Source organism: Buteo buteo, chromosome 10 (assembly GCF_964188355.1).
Source record: "Buteo buteo chromosome 10, bButBut1.hap1.1, whole genome shotgun sequence".
Taxonomy (NCBI): domain Eukaryota; kingdom Metazoa; phylum Chordata; class Aves; order Accipitriformes; family Accipitridae; genus Buteo; species Buteo buteo.
In genome coordinates this window covers 6,996,328-7,013,778 of record NC_134180.1, presented here as the reverse complement: position 1 = coordinate 7,013,778, position 17,451 = coordinate 6,996,328, and the positions used below count along the sequence as shown (strand labels likewise).

At 41.3% G+C, this 17,451-nt stretch overlaps 1 protein-coding gene across 2 annotated transcripts in view; it reads left to right on the top strand.

Moving 5' to 3' along the window:
* TEDC1 (tubulin epsilon and delta complex 1) overlaps positions 1-17,451 on the top strand; it is a 92,530-nt gene that overhangs the window by 36,003 nt on the left and 39,076 nt on the right. For both annotated transcript variants that reach the window (XR_012651966.1, XM_075038379.1), the window contains exon 6: positions 15,304-15,390. Coding sequence is in view for 1 of the 2 variants with exons in the window: in XM_075038379.1 (XP_074894480.1) it covers positions 15,304-15,390 (87 nt within the window). In the remaining variant the exon portion in view is untranslated. The remainder of the gene's footprint in view (positions 1-15,303; positions 15,391-17,451) is intronic.

Below are 17,451 nucleotides of genomic sequence, written 5' to 3'. Positions count from 1 at the left end.
TCTGTGCACGTTCTGTCTGAAATTCCTCCTTGGCCAGTCTTGATTCCACAGAAATCTTCATGGAGATTGATTTTACTAGGTGTTATGTGAGACTCTGTGTGAGCCTTTCATAGAAAGATTGTAGCATGAACCAGTTTTCAAGGTGGGGAGAGACATTGTTGCTGCGAATGAGATCGGAAAGGTGGAGAACAGTCTTCCCCAAATGAATACAAAGGTCTCTGACACAGTTCTTGGAGCAATAGGGCAGAAGAGACAGCCAAGCCCCAAAGGATCTAAACACAATGAGATTTTAGACTTACTCTACACACTGCCAGAATAAACTTAGTTTGAATCAGTAGTGTCTTCTGACCATTTACTAAATCTGCTTCTAGGGCTTCAGATGACCAGAATCTTTGGATTCTGGCACTGTTGAATTTTCAGAACAGCAAGTAAGCTGATAGATTCTGTAGCAGAACAATTTTTTTCTTTTCCTTTTACAGAACTTTTTAAAGGTACAGGTTTTGCTAACACAATGCATCAAAATTTTTACCTGTTTCTAAGCAAGTTTGTTTTTCACTGATGATTGCTGCTGCGTGCATCTTAAGTTATTTAATGATGAAATGAGAAGAAGTTCTAGAACTGCTGACCTTTAATAAATTTCAGGGTTCAGCAATGAATTGTATGTTAGACCCATGGACACACATGTTTTGAAAAGGTCAATTATGACAAGTTTTTTGAATTTGCATAATTATGCTCGCCACAGCACTTTGAATAAAAATAGTAAATGCTTTGCCCTTTTAAAGTATTCAGGTTTTCCTCTCTTCCTATCTTTAACTTGCTTTTGCTAAACCATTCTATCATTATTCATTGAAGAACATGGGGTACATGGACTGAGTCTGTTAGGAGCTGCAGGCGGGACAGGCAGAGGAAAGGGATAGGACAAAGAAGAAGAAAAGCCTCTTTTCTCTGGCTCTTGTTCAGTGAAGTCAGGAGCTGGAAGAGACCCCTGGACAAGAGGCCTGCATGAGTGCATTGGGAAGCAAGGTGGCTCTGATGTGAAAGAATTCAGATCGTCTGGGTAAAAAGAGACTGAGTGAGGTGCTGAAGAATGGCTGCAGCAGGAGGGTCTGAATATGGACAGTAAGGTCAAGACTGGAGAGGAGAGTTAGGACAAGGAGCTGTGAACAAGGAAGATGAGTCTGTCTAAAGACATGAATCACTGTCTTGCTTCTTGTGGGATTCTGAGAAATTTCCTACTTGCAGGAAAATGTCATCTCCCTCCAGTGACGGTCCAAGTGGACAACCTACTACTGCTGCTAGTTAGTCTAGTGACTCAGGAATCTGAAGCATATCTAGTATTCCTAGAGGTTATGATCCTGCAGATATGCAATGGATATCTCTGATGCTGCAGGAGGAATTTTCAAAAGTGTCTTTCTAAAAACACCAAATATATTAATAGTCTAAATTGGAGTACAATGTTGCAGTGTAATGTATGTTTATTATGATATTTTATCCCAGAACTATTGTATCATTCAGAGAGCAGAGTGCCTTGTTTCTGAGTCAGAGCTGTGGTGAAGAAAGTGGTTCACGAAGGTGAAGAAGTAATAGTAAGAATGGGAGAATTGTTGGAAGAGGAAGGAAGCCTTAATAGCTGAGGCAGTAGAACTTTGTCCTGGAGAGCTGCAATACTTCTGTGCCCTTGGGTTCTCAAGTTCCCCACGGCAAGTTACGTAAACTAGACTTTCCATGGTGGGCTGCAGATGGGATGTTCACATTTTTTTTGTGCCCAATTTGATGCTCAGAGATCCGACTGCTGGATGTGTTGAGTGTTCCTAGCTGCTACTGAACTTGGTGGGACCTCTGCTTGGAGCTCCTCAAGAATTTCAGCAGTGCAGGCAGCATCGCCTAGTAATGTCAGATTTAACCGCAGATGGTATAGTAGGTCCTTGCAGCACACTGCTCCACTGAAGTATTAGGCTGGATGCTAGAGTAGGTAGAGTGGTGTGCTTTAATGCAACCTGGGCCAGCTACCTGGTTTCTTCCACTAGAGCTGATCTGCCGAGGCAGCGTGCCGTGGCTATGTTGGCTCAGGAACTAACTCATTGAAAACTATCTAAAGCATCCCTGCAAGTTGTTGAGTTGCTCCAGGTAGATGTATCTACGAAGTGCTTTATAGTAATTTTTAAATTCACTGAAAATCGGGTCTCAGAAGTCTCAGTTAAGGCATCCAAAAGAAATGGAAACATTTTACTTTCATCTCTTTGCTTTCATTTCCCATTTGTAAAACAACTATAATACTATCATTTCATCTCACATGGGTCATTAGGAAAGATAACTTGTTTATGTGGAAGATAAAAATTCTGTCTTCAGAATGGGATTTGAATGATGTATGGCAAATAAGTCCATGGCTTCCCTCTGAAGAATAGGCAGAATAATATGCAATTTAAAAGGAAAAGGAATAGCTTGTGGAGTGAGCACCAGCCATTCCATGCCCTTGGTGAGACAGATTATGAAGGGAAATATTTTGGTCATGTAATTCTAGACCTTATACACATGGGATGGTCAAATTAGTGTTGTTTAGGCAGCTTGAATTCTGGCGCTTTTTAACTTTGAATGCTTCAGTTTCCAACCTTAGCAGTTGTCTTGCTGGATTGTGCATTAAAAGTGTAAAACATACTTACTGCCATGTGCTCGGAACAACACTGTCAGTCAAAGCCAATGCTTTTTTTTTCCACTGTTAAATTACTTAATGTTTTGTGTTGTTGTTGCAGCCACAGTTACTTTAGACGTTTTACATGCGTGGTAGTCAGATTGGTGGGAACTAACATGGGAGCTGACATTAATATTGCAGAGGAGAGCAGATCTGATAACATATTGAATTATATATGGGGCTCCAGCACCTAAATGCAGGAGGCCTGGAGGCTCACACAAGAAAGCTCGAGGGAGCGGAATGATCCAGAGTACTTGATTTTTTGATAGTGGTTGTTCAAATAAGAAAGAGTAGAGGCTGCAAGGATGGATTTAATATGAAGGTCATATGAAGGCTCAAATGAAATACAGCCTCTTTGCTGCTGTATGATGAGCAGGGTCTGGAGCGCATCAGTGATACTTGGCTGGTCTGAGCTGGCTTTCTGACCCTGTCTGAGAGTCCTGCCCAGTCCTAGACTACTGCTTTCCCTTTGGTGCCCTGATATTGGTAGGCTGAATGATGAAGCAAGAGCTGGCTTTAAACCCCCATGGGCTCTGTTGGTCGAAAGATTTATTTTTTCTCTGTAGATCGCTCTAGTTTGGTTTTTTTGTGGTATAATGTCAGGAGCAGAGTGCCTGCCACGGTGCAGTGCACAATGAAATCTGCTACACTGGGATGGGTAGAGTTTCAGAGCCTGCAGGGAGGATGAGCTGTACTGGGAAACGCACATTTTCCTTGTGTGTGAGGATGTTCAGCACAATACATTAAAATGTTTTGGTCCTCTTAGCGGGACTGCCTAGATCACCTTTAAAATCCAGAATACTTACTACTTGTTGTTGTTTTTCTGGGAGAAGGCTCTGTTAGTTTGAAGCTTGGTACATTGAAGGTTACTGAAATTGGAAAAAGCTGTTGTATTTTGTTTCTTCCGGCTGTGTACGTGGGAACCCCTCCTTACAAGTACTGGAGCAGCAGTGGATACTGTCTTACAAATGGGGTGATTTGGTTGTTGTTATGTATTTCCTGTAGAGTAGGAGAGTGGCTACTGAGAAAACAATTTAAAAATGAAATCAAAAAACTCTCAGTGATTCAGGTGTCATTTGTCCTTCTCACATTTCGTCACAAGGAAAGAATAAGCACTAAGAAAGCAAAGAAACTGTCAGTGACAGCATGTGCTGCCTACCCCGTGCTGCGTGGCAGGAACAAAGAATTTTATTCCTGCCTTTTTTTTTAATGATTCACTCTACAGAAGGAGTGTGTAGGCTGCCATATCATTTTCCTTCCGAAATACAGTAGGCAATTGATTTTCAGTTCTTTTGCTGACATTTATCACATAAAACATGGTTTGCTATAGTAGTTATTAAAACCTGTTGGAAACAGTGGATCAGGTACTCATTTGCAAAAATGAGGCAGAGCAGATGCAACCCTTGTCATCTGTGTAAAATCAGGAAGAATTACAGAGGTCAAATGGCTTCAAAGCTGCTTTTAGACAGTGTCTACTTGTAGCTGAGTTCCTGATCCTTCTTAAGAAAGCGAAAGGCCATGGCCAGCTGTGCACTGTACAAGCATGAGCAATCAAATTGTGCAAGATAATGTATATTGGTATTTCTAAGGCAGATTCAAGTCAATTTTAGAAGGGATGACTTTGAAGAAAAGTTAAATATAAATGACTTGCCTTTGGATGCTTTGTGTGGTCTTCTGTTGGGGCAGACAGCAGACCAGTTGTCTTGGGTGATGTATTCCTCTCCTAACTTCCCTGGTTGTCCCTGTTGTGCTGCTGCTGGAGGTGGGGCTTGGCTTCCAGATCCTCTCTGGAAGATGGACAAGGAATATCCAGAGCCAGGAAGTAGCTCAAGGTCAGGCTGGAAGTTTGGGGTTGATGACAGGAGAAGGGATGAATGGGTACCTGTGGGAGAGTTAATTTAGGGAGGTTGGAGAGGCTAGAAACGTACGGAGTGACTCTTCCTCATGCTGTAGAAAGAAAGAAAGAAGCCTCTGCAGGAGCTAAACTGCTTTAAATCTCAAAGAATGAATATGATCAAAACAATCTCCTCTGTTTCTCCTTCCCCGCAACTGTCTGCGGTGTCAGATGGTTTTCTGCTCATCTGATGCCTGCTGTTACTGGCTGGTTCAGTTCCGCCTGCTCTGGGACAGGCGCTTTTCACCTCCACAGTCCCCTCAGATCCTGCTGGCGGTTCCATTTCAAAGCAGTGTGGAGCATCCCATCCCAGAAAGAGGCAGACACATGTAACTAAACAGCTTTGAGAAAGGCAGATAGGGACAGAAAATGTGTCTGTGTTTATGTATCACTGCAGGAAAATCCTTATATCCTTATAACTGTGTTGGTTAGAGATGGGCTGGATAAGTGAGTGGTAGCGTGAGTGGAAAATTGTTTGGGCCGGTGAACTCAAGTTGGTGTCTGGTTGTTAGTGGCACGCCTCTGGGATCAGCTTTTGGGCCAGTACTGTTTAACATCTTATTCATGGCTTGAATGATGGGATGGAGCACACTACCAGCAAGCGTGTGGATAACACCAAATTGGGCATAGCAGTGAATACACTGGAGAGCAGCGCTGCTGTTCAGGGGGACTGAGACGGGCTGGAGAAACGAGCTGAGAAGAGCCTCAGGAAGCTCAGTAAAGGCTGGTGCAAAGGCCTGCATCTGGGATGGAATGACCCCTTGCAGTGTAACAGGCTGGGAGCTGACTGCTTAATAAGCAGCTTTGCAAAAAAAACCAAACCAAAAAACCAAACCCAATACCTGGGGATCCAGGTGGACAACAAGTTGCCCAGGAGCCAGCAGTGTGCCCAGGCAGCAAAGGCTGAGCGCATCCCAGGCTGTGTTAGGAACGCAGCTGGCAGGGCAAAGGGAGGGATCCTGTCCCTCTGCCCAGCGCTCATGAGACCGAGTAATGGGTGTCTGGTTTGGGATTCCCAGTACAAGGACAGTGGCATACAGGAGCAAGTCCAGTAAGGCCACTGAGGTGGTCAGGTCTGGAGCACAGACCAGGCTTTTCTCACAGATGTGCTGGGACAGGAGAAGGGGCAACAGACACAAGTTGGAACATGACAAATTCTGGCCAGATATAAGGGGAACAAATTGCCATAAGGGTGGTCAAACTCTGGAACTAGATCCTGGAGAAGGGGTGACATCTCAGTTGTTGATGTTCAGGACTTGCTGGACAGAGCCCTGAGCACCTTGCTTTCAGCAGGAGATTGGATTAGAGACCTCCAGAGGTCCCTTCTCACCTATGTGGTTCTGCTCAGCAGCTGACGGTGTTAGCCTAAGACCAGCTTCTTCAGCTGACGAGCCTTAGCTTGTCACCCAGCCATGAATCATTTAGTTGTTGAACTCTGTACCTGATTTCACTTTCCCAGTGCCCCTTCTTGAGAAGGATGCTTTATTTTTTTTATTACTCCAGACAGTTTTAGTGCTAAAATATTTCTTTAGTTATTTTTTAAGCAAGGTGGCCTCTGGCTGCAATTAGTGTCCCATTGGAAGAACTGGCAGCATTATATAGCAACACTAAAGCAAATCATTCTACCTCATGGCATTATTACCTTGATCTGAAAGTTTCCTCAGGCTGCAATTTGTCACTAATATTGCCTTCAGCTAAACTTATCCATACAAAAAAAAAGGAGTTAATAGAGCTGCAGTTCTGGAGTTGCCATCACCGTTTTTTTGGGATGACTTATTACTTAGTACATTTTATTGACCAAGCATGTAGAGTTCTTGGTCCTTGAAAAACGATGTAGTGGTTCATCACGGACTCCGTAAATTGTTGGACTCTGTAGCAGCAATACCTTAGTCTCCTACACCATAAGAAAGGAAGGTATCTCTGAAACACAGTAGATACGTACTGCACTGAAGTGGGAACTGCACTGTGTGGCTTGACTGATACGAACACTTGGTTGTGATTGCCAGTGACAGAAAAACTGATAGGATGGTACTGAGTTTCACGGCTGCTTTTGTGCTTTTGCTTGTTTTATGCTGCACTTAAGATAGTTTGAATGCTGTGACAGTGACAATGACAGTGACATACTATAATATAATTCCACCTGAGACAATGCAGCTGGAATTAATAGGCTGGAGAGACAAGGCTGAGGTGCTTTGTCATCAGTTGGCATTGGATAATTTATTTTTGGTGGAAGTGCTAACAAACCCAGTGGTGGCAGCTAGCTGCCCCAGCTCAGGTGATGCTTTGGGCCTGCACAGAGAGGCCAGGCAGGCTCCGTGGTCCCATACAGTGCTATGGAGAAGGTTGTGCCAGCATCATACCTTGTGGCTGTAAACTGAATGATGAAATTCCCATTTATCAGCTGGGTCAGCTGAGGCTGATGTGCAGGGGCATATGTGGCAAGAAGTGTGTCTTGTCTCCATATTCATATCAAAGTACCCTGGTCATGCTGCTCTTAACCTTCCTTGGTAGGAGACTTCAGAGTGAGAGTTGTTTACTTGCTGCCATTTTTTGTTGATTGAGTCTGAAAGGGTCTCATTGGTCCAGCCTACTGAATCTTAACTGGGGTATCGGGTCCTGAAGGAACAAATTAAATCTCAGGAAAAAAATGTTAAGGTGAGGAGCTTTAAAACTCATAACCCATCTCTTGAATTGTGCCTTGACACTAACAGTAGCCACTAGAGAGTGCAGAGCATCTTTGCTTGTGGAGTCTTTACTGTTACTGTTTTCATCCAAAAGAGAAATCAGTTATCAGCTTCTAACAGAAAAGGGACTTCAGGCTTGACACTCTTCTCCTGTGCCAAAATACAGCTATTGATGAAGGCTGATCCTGAAGTACCCCAGAGCTATGGTGATCTTGTGATCCCTCGCTGGGACCTCTGTCTTGCATCCACCACTGCATCAAAAAGACACTTAACCCATCCAGAAAGTCAAGGAAAACAGGACCACTGCATTCTGTAGCCTCATGCTAGTTGAAGAAGCAAACTACAGTTAAATTCATATATTGCAATGGCTTTGGTCACAACCGAATTGTTGCTGGAAAGCTGAACTGAATGGAACTCCTTTTTAGAGGTGAGAATGCAGCTCAGATTGGGAGGGTACTGGTAGAGCTTTTTTTATAGCCTTGTAAAATTAAACTTTGTGTGCAATTGGCCCATAATCCATAATGTTAACTTGGCTCTGCTGGCAGGTATTATTGTTTTTTTAAATAGCCAAGGAAATCAGCTGTTACTCATGCTTTGCAAGTGGTTTCGGATTTGTGGTTCTTTTTAAATATGTTTGTTGCTTAATTTAAAGCACTGTGTTAAGAGACTAGGAGGAGAAATGAATTGACATAAGGGAGACTGTAGCAGACTTTAAAATTAGTAGTTTCTCTAGTCAATAATGCATATTTTAAAATGTGTGAAAATACCTGCATGCATGATAGGCTATGATGGCTTGTCAAAGAAGAGCTAGGCTGAGAGAAACTGTATTCATATCAAGTTGGCAAGCTTAGACTAATCCACATATTCAATAACTTTTAAATTCATTGTTTAACTAACATGAACGTCTGTGATAATTCTGTGTGCTGTTGGGTCTCCAATGGTGGAAGCCGTTCTTCTTTGTTTCTTTTTCTGTCTTTGGGTGAGAGCTAAATTTTATTTAACATTTATATTCGTTAGTGCTTAGAGGCTGGGTTTCTGTTGCTGTGGATGCTGTACAAGCCAGTCCTAGTCATGATGTACATCTGATGGTGCCCTGGGAGTGCAGGTGAAGCCATGCAGCTCTGTCCCTGATGAGCTGTCCCTTGAAGCAGAACTGGGGAAGCCCTGGATGTCACTGCTCATCCAGTCCTAGGTTAAGGACCACCTGGTCCTTATAGGCCAGTAGGCAAAGAAGGTAGCAGGGAGCTGGCAGGCACCTGTGGGAAGGTCTGCACCAGGAAGGCACTTCACTTGTGCCTCTGAGCCCCTGTTCTTGCAGGGAGCAGACAGGGAGGGAAAAGGAAGCTTGGGAGCCTTGCATGGCCTTTGGGACTGGCAGCCTGTGGTGTACTCAGTTGAGACTAGATGAACCCATATGGAAAAGCCCCTACAGGAGTTTAAGATGTCACTTGCGCACAACTTGTGCTACATAGCCCTTTTGAAGAGAAAATACTAAAGCTCAAGGGAAGCAAAAAAGCCAACCTTTTGGCTTAGTAGATGTTTGCAATACAGGTTGATGCTTTTTCTTTAAAAAAAAAAAATAAAAAAAATTCTTTGGCTTTGTATAAGAATAGTGTTTTTGTTTATTCACTGCCAAATGCAGGATAAGGATGTCAAGGAAGGACACAGTAGGTGGATATCATAAGCTGCTGGCAAGGATGGATGGGATAATAAAGGGGGAAGGGTAAAACCTAAAGGGTTAGTTCCCCTGCTGAACTTAGTTGTAACACACACACAAAGGAAGGGAAATGCTCCTCCTATGCCTAGCTCTTCTTCCTGGTGTAGTAACATCCAGTGTGGAAACATACAGAAACCAGGATATCGGTACTGTTCGGAAGTGTACCAACAATTCTGATTTCAGATGAGTTAAAAAAGCAAATTAGAAATTGCTTGTTCCTGTTGATTTCTATGTGCGTTTTTGTGGTCTGTTAAAAAAATAGGAAAATGGGCAAGTATATGGTGTGGGGGGGGGGGGGGAACTGAGTATGGCTAATGCTTTGTTCTGTGTACAGAAACAGTCTGAATAAAAGCAGATGAATAATGGTCTTTTTTTGACATCAGCTACATGGGGGTTCTGGTTGGCAGTACAATATGAACAGCTGTCAGGCAGTACTGTTATACAATTCGGTGCTTTCCTTTGAAATCCTCTGGCTGAGATTTCTCTAAAATAAATGGTGATTTTTGGTACCTACTGGATGTGCTTTAATTGAGCATATATTCAGCTAAAGGTACTTAGTACTGTCTGAAAATTTGGCTCTTCAGGTATGCCAAGTTAGGCACCCAAAATCAGTGGTACCTTTGGGGAAGAAAATGTGTACCTCTTCCATTCTCGTACATCTTGATCTTGGCAGTTAAAGTATAAAACTCACACTTCAGTCTTCTTTTTCCTGATCTTTTTTTCCCCATTTTAACGTGTGCCATTTCTACGGGGAAAAATGCAAAGTGGTCCATTCATTGACCTGTTCCTCTGCAAATGAATGTCATTGTTAGTACATCCCAGTTCATTGCCTATCAATGTGAAAGCTGTAGTACAATTTTTATGTGCCAAATGCCTCATTTTGTTTGCTTTAAATTCCATTTTCTTTCAGTTTCATTTTAAACAGCTGTTTTCTAAATCCCTCTACAAATAGCAATTATGTTTTATAATGATGATCTTTGTCACTTAAGTTTTTAACTAGTGGTTTGATTCCCTGCTCTCAGCAATGTAAAACTGAGATAGCTCAATTGAAGTTTGAGCTATGGTGGTATAAAACTGGTGTTGGTGAGTGGGAAAAGTCGCATATTTTTTTAGATGTTGGAGGTTTTGCATACATCCAAGCATCTGGAATTAAACTCCTCCACCCTAATCTGCTGTGTTTTGTATTTTGTGTATTTTATCTTCTGCAAAAGATCCAAATCCTGTTTTCCCTTACAGTCTGCACCACAAAAAAAGCACCCCCCAAACCATTACAATTCCAAAAGAGATGATGCTCAGCAGATGCAGAAGTACCTGCTTCTGGAGCCACAGAGGGCCTTTCCCCATCCCTACTAGTGTTTTGGTCAAGGTCCCTATGGTGTCCATAGCTGGCAGTGGGAGAAGTTCTTATCTACTTTTGTCATCCAGGAGCTTTTCTGATCCACCCACCTTGTAATAGTTAGGCTGCAGTGTTTCTCCTGCTCTCACAACCCTCAGTGGTATTTCACAAGCAGAGAAATAACTTGAGTAGATCTTTATTTGCCTTGTGGCTAGAGGCTGCTTATTGGTCTGTTGGTTTTTGCTTTTCAGCTGCTTGTACTTCACACTACTCTAATGTGACTTTCTAGTTTTCAGGCCTATTTATTTTTGCTTCAGCCTTCAAGGAATGTATGGGAAAGTCTTAAACCAGCTTTGCTTCTGAAGAAATCACAATGTAGAATTGAATCTTGGAGCACTAAGTGTGACCACCTACAGTGTTGGGTTTTTGTCCCAGCCTAAGATGTTTGTGACATCAAGATTTTCTCTGTTTTTTGGTGAAGGGGTCTCAAAACTTAGCTCTGCTAAAGTGCAATTTGGGCAGTATGTGCTATTTCAAACCAAATGTCATCCACCTAACAGCCTGCCTGCCGAGAGGCTCTCATTTGCTTGTTTTTTTGGTAAGGGAGTTTTGTATTAGTAGCAGAGATGAAGCTGTTTTGTAATTTGTTTATTTCATCTGATGCTTGGTTAGGTCTCTAAAGCCTTAATCCTGGTTATGGTTTACTTCTGGTAATGTAAATTGTGTAACTTATTTTCATGAGTGCTTACCCCTTTCTTTGCATTTTTGCAAGGAACTTCTCCACTTTTCTGCTGCATTTGTTAGATATTCAGAACTAGTATTCAGATTACCAAAATTCAAGTTGAATAAAGCCATTTCCTATTAAACAAATAAAAGTATGAAATAATCTCTTGATACTATCCCAACCTAGGCTTTCATTCTAAAGCCAACCCTGTCCAACCCTGTCTCGAGCCTTGAGTCATACTTCAGAGATGTTGGCATTTGGAGTGAGGTTTGCAGTGATCTGGAGTCCAATGCAAGTTTTCTATCTACAGTCATATGTGAATAGGTGATGAATCAGCAGTATTTTGTCTCTGAGCCAAGAAACATAATTATTGCTGAAAGACTGTTTTTGTCTGTCTAACAATAGGATGATTTCTGAATATTTAGGCAGAGCAACTTTTGATTAAAAATACTCTTGCCAGTGATACGGTAGTTGAATTATGATCTGTGGACATCAGAGATTAAATACTTGTTGCAGGGAGCTCTCTGGAACTCAGCCTATGAAAAGGATGCATTATGCTGCAAATTATTAAATATTGATTTCTGTAACAGTCTACAGGCATCAATGAATTTAGCAATAAGCTTGTAAATAATATGAAAAAGATTAATATCTCAACAGAAAAAGTAATTACAAATATGTTTGTTTAAAGATTTTTGTGTGAGTTAGATTTGTGGATACCAAAGAGGCTCAACTTTGGCCTCTTGTTGAGTATCCAAAACCACCTAGAAAATGTTGTCACCTAGGTCTTTTGCAGCTGAAGTTCCCAAAGTTTCCTGAGGTCCGTGAGCTGTGTTGGATGCTGGATGTTTGGCTTTGGAGATCACAGCCACATGTCAAGAGGAAGCGAGGCATGTACCTTACAGAGTTCCCATTCTTCTGCATCAGTCTGAGGTTTCCTGCTCTGAGACAGCTCAGTTAAGCACAGTTTAGCCTCTATAGCAAAGCTGTTGCTTGCAAGTGGTTTGCACCAGTGATGGTTTCTTTACAAGGGTTTAGAGAAGTCGTTACTGCAAAGTGTTTGCTCTCAGCATTCATTATGGAATTACTTCTCCACAGAGATTAGCAATTTGAATTTGTCATTACTTTTTCTCTTAGTGTAAGTATTTTAGAGCAGTAACTTCTTCCAGAAGAATGAAGGAAATGGATTTTGTTGTCTTAATTTTGTGTGGAGGGAAAGACAATTCTCATGCGTTATCCCTAAGCATCACTTAGATATCCACGTGAGGCACATTTTTGACTTGCTGCTTCACTTTGTTCATGAGACAAAATTAATGCTTTTCTGCAGATGTTAGTCTTTAAATTTCATTACGAGGCATGACAACATCTGGGTCCTTAGGTCACTGAAAATGAGCAGGCAGCTTTAGTTGTAGCTTGCAAATTTGTCTTACATTTTGAGAGGTTTATGTAGCAGCAGCAGTGGAACTGCTCATTGCATATAAAAGCATCTCTGTGTGAACTGTTGTTGGTACTAAATGAATAAAAAAAGGTACTGTGTTTGTGGAAAATGCAGAGGTACACTTTGGGCTTTGGTTTCCACAATTGCAAATACAGCTGAAATACCAGCTGTGGCGTGACTGTGATGAATGACCTAAGAAAATGTACGCCATTGACCTCAAAGTCACAAAATGCATAGTCTAGTTAACAGTAAATGCTGATGAGAAGCTTGAGTAAAGGATGAGGCTGGGGGAAAGGAGCTGGCTGATATAGATAGCTGTTCGTTTGCTAAGTGCAGGTATGTCTGAGTGAAAGCCCTTCACCCTGGGGTCATGTGGAGACTGTCCTTGTGACCAAATTCATGGCATGCAGACATACGATCCGTTGTTCCGTCCCCGCCTTGAACGTTTATTTGTTTTTATGGTTTTTGCTAAGGTATCTCAAGGATACTTGTAGTACATTAGTTTTTATTGTGTTCTGCTTTATTCTCTATGCTGCAATAACATCAGAGTCTTGCAAGACCCATATAAAGGACGGCAGAGGATACTGGCATCCAGGAACAGTGCCTTCAGTCCCTCGGGGCAGAAACTTAAATGTTGGCTATTGCAGGCTGCCTAACGCTTCATGGCACACTCCAGCTAGGTTGAAAACTGTCCTCCTAGGATGAGTGGTGTAGTCATCCCATTACTGATTTATGGCTGAAACAATCTAGCACATAGTTGCTGGCCTGATATTTCCGAGGGTGGTAATACCTTAGAGAAAGGTGAGATGCCATAAGTATGTGAGTCAGATGAATGCTTTCAAATGAGCTGTTCAAATTTTGTATAACTAATGGAGCAGTTAAAAAAAAAAAAAAAAAAAAAAAGCGCCCCAAATGCAAAAGATCGTGAAAGACTTGAGATTAGGAGACTACTCAGAAAGCTTTGATTGTTGTTAAGGTCAGTTAACTCCAACAGATCACTTACAGGTTTGGTGGTGTTTCAGAACCATATCCTTTCAGTTGTGGTGTGAAAGCAAGTGGCATATGTTTTTTTTAACATTCAGGAGTTTCTCTAGTGAGACTAAAACTAAAGATGATGACTGTGTTTTTACTAAGATTTTTTTTTTTTCTCCAAAGCTTAAAATTAAAAGCTTCCCATTCCAACCTTCAGCCCTTTTTAGCTGTCACAAGACATGTTCATACCACAATCAAACGCAGCTCATGACCACATTACAAAGCTACTTTAAAATCAAGTAACTTAGATGTTGCCTGAATATTTAATCATCTTTTTGCCTGGGTTTTATTGCCAGCATCAGATCCTATAATGTAAGCCATTTGTGCTGTAGATATGCCTATGAAAAAAAGGAGAAAAGAAAAAAGGAGACAGAAACCCATTCCTCCATCTTTCATATGCCAGCTGAGCCTGAAACTAGCAGAGTCATTAAGCCTAATGCCAAGTGTCAGTTGTGCGAACAAATGTGTAATAACTGTATTTCGGATCCAGCAGTGTTTTAGAGCAAACTGCTCATAATTTCCAGCAGTTACTCTTGCAAAGTGCATTTCTTTCTTTGATTTCTTTATCTTCAAGTTATATCTGCAGAATAAAATTACAAAGTCAACTCAAGCTTTGCAGTTACTTAAGTTATATTTTATGTAGTAACTAAACCCAACAAAGCTAGCAGAAGATAGTTGTCTATATAAGGTGGGTTTAACTGGTCACGATCTGGTCCTTGTCATTCTCTTTGAGACCATATACTGTTTGTGTGTCATCTTAAAAAGTTGCCTTTGGTGTCAAGATGGGTGTTAAACTTGTTCATTTCAAATATATGGCCAGTGCTGAAATTGTTAAAGCTGGTAAGCTCTGATTTATACCTAATTTGTTCATCTCTCATTCTTTCCAAGAACTTTTGTTTTACTGATATATAAATATTTAGTCTTGGAGTGTCTCTTTCTCCACATATGTGTATGCATACATGTGTGTTATGTATATATTTATGAAAAATTTATAATTCATGTAGCTAGAACATAACCTCTCTCCTTCAGGTGCTCTCAGGTAAAGGGAGGGATTCCTCATGCAGCAGATCAGACAATTTATAAAACACATTTTTAGAGGGAGTTCTTCCACGCTATTTCAGAGCATCAGAGATCATCTCCATTTGATGAAAGGTTTTGGGGGAGGAGGCAGAGAGGACTGGAGATACTGGAGTTCTGAGTTTTTTACAGGTGTGGGAGCAGCATGGGAAGGAGATACATTGGACTAGTGGAGGTACCTGTATATCGCAGTTGGGGTCATTGCTATTGAATATGAGGAGACCCAGTCAAAGACCAACTGTGTAAGTTTTAGTTGAGAGAAGGCTGTTCATGGCATGGAAGAGAAGGAGGTGTTTAGACCTTACAGCCTTGATAAATGCAAGTGAATGGATAGATGAAAAAAATACTCTTGGCAAAACTACCTTATTTTGGTAGTCAAGAAGCATAGAAGATTTGAAGATGGTCATGCATCTAAGCCTTAATATATCAGAATTATGGCTCTTTGATCCTTCAAAACAATATGGAAACTCACATTTATGTATATAAAAGCTGACGTTATTTGTACATTTGGGGTGAGGAACAAATCAGTGATGCTGGGAAAAGTGTTTCACATCATGCTTCCGCAGCTGGTTTTACAGTGTTCTTGTAAAGTAACCCAGTCTTGTCCCACGTACCATTGACACTCTTTTTGTACTTCAGACCAAGCACACATTTCATTTAGTTCACTGGTGACCAAGTTTACCTGATTTTCTTTCCTTTGTCTCCTTTCCTGTAGCTATTACAGCTTCTGGAGCTTGAAACCATGCAACTAGAAGCCTTTCTGGAGTGGAAGCAACTGGAACCAGTTTACTGGCAGTGGATGGTAATGAATCAAACTGATTTTGAAGGGTGCAGCTTTCTTGACTCTAACATAGCTGACCACTTCCAAAGGTCCCTTCCCACAAAAACAAATGCTGCAAACCAACTGTTCAACAGCACTTGAGAAAAAGAAAAAAGCCTATGGTAAAGTAAGGAATGTTTTCTTAGTTCTCCTTCGTCGCTCTGTTTTCTTCAGTAAGACTCACCCAGCTAAGCTGAGGAATTGCAGGGCAGAGTGGCAGAATTTCATATAGTTAACACAAATGAAAATGTCTGATCTTCATCTCTTTTAATGTTTTTTAAACATAGCAATCGTACATTTTCTTAAAATTAAATGGCTTTTCAGAAGAGGGCCTCTAAGCTTTATTGCAGACTTGAGAACAACTAAATTTGCAAGCAGCTGATACTGAAAACAACTTCATTTTTCCCAGCCAAATAGTGTGTTGAAATTGCTGATTTCCCCTTGAACTGTGTTGAATGATCATAAGAAAATCAATAAGCCTTTCTCTGTGCATCTTATGATTTCTCAAGTGAGTGTAAACGGTACCATCCATCTCGCTTCTCTCTACAACTTTTGCCCATTCACAGTTGCTGAAAAGAATTCTTTAGAGCACCACATTAGCCATATGAATTTACAAAATTTTGAGAATCAGTGAGCTGACTGTTGATTGCCCATATACCTTGTTCTACACTAAAAGCAAGGCAAAGGAGTGTAAAATTACCTCACCTGTCTTGGAAGAGTACTTCCAGTGCAGAGCCATTCAAATTGCCGTTAGTTCTATAATGTTTTTTGCTTTACATGTCTACCATCTTACAGTTATTTGGAAAGCATCAACACTAGCATAAGCCTGGCTCCAAATAGGCAAAATACGACTGCAAGTGTTATGGCACTTCAGTGGAGCCACCAAAACATTTGCCTCTGATGTACTGAATGGTGTGGGTAGTATTGTGAGTGTTAGTGTGCTTCTGGGAGTCAAGTCCTAAATAAATACTTGCAAAAAACCTGATCAGCACATCTTTTTAAATTGTTCAATAGGCTGGATGGTGAATTTGCCTTTTTCTTTTGTTTCACCTGATGATGGTTGTTGTTCCCGGATCCTGTAGGATGTATGGGAATGAGATGTGCTTTAAGGATACAGTAGTTTTGTCCTTCCACTTAACCCGTGTCTTGCATTTGCTGATCTGATGGATGGGATGATTCTTGCATAGCTACTGCCAGGTCTTCCTGATGGCTGTGGGCAGGAGCATGACATAACTACAGCAACTGGAGTGACTGCAGCAATGTTACTTTAGAATTCTGTCATTTAATGAATTTCAAATTTAAAAACAAAACAAAACAAAAAATAAACCCAAAACCCAACAAACCCAAACCCCCTTTGTTTTATTTCCACGCAGTTTGTTAGCCTGTTGGTGCCCAGAACATGTCTGTGTTGTCATGAGCTGGGCCTTTGGTCGGCATGAGCCGCTGGCCTCAGTGCTGCTTTGTGCCAATTTGCAATGCTGATGCTTGCTGAGAAAGGAGGTTTTGTAGGGTGTCTTTTGCTATTCTTAGCTATCTTACAAAGTTTTTTCTTGTATGAGCCTAAAAATCTCTTGCTGTGAATTAAGCCAGAGTTTTTAACCTACCTGCAGAGAAGAGAGAGAAAGAGGAAGGGGAAAAAAAATATTCCCATCCTCTTTATAGCAATCTTTTATGTAAGTGGAGCCTGTTAGCATGTCACCGCCTTCCCAGTCCCCGTTTCTAGGCTAAACAAAATCGGTTCTCTTAATGTCTCCTTGTAGGCCATTCATTCAAACTTCTGATTGTTGTTGCTGCTCTCATACGGGACTTTCCCTCCCATTTGTCTGTGTTTAACTTCAAATGCCTCACCTGTATGTCAGTGTTACAGTCAGCGTTCTTCTATCATGGAGACTTGTGTTTATACGTTCTAAATGGTACTTGACTTTAACAGTATGACATTGGTGACTTCTGGTTTTCTGACATCTCTTCCAGCAGTGTTGCTGCTGAGCCAGTAATTACGTGTTTGGCTTTTCCTTGCCCATGTGTAGACCATGCTACTCAACT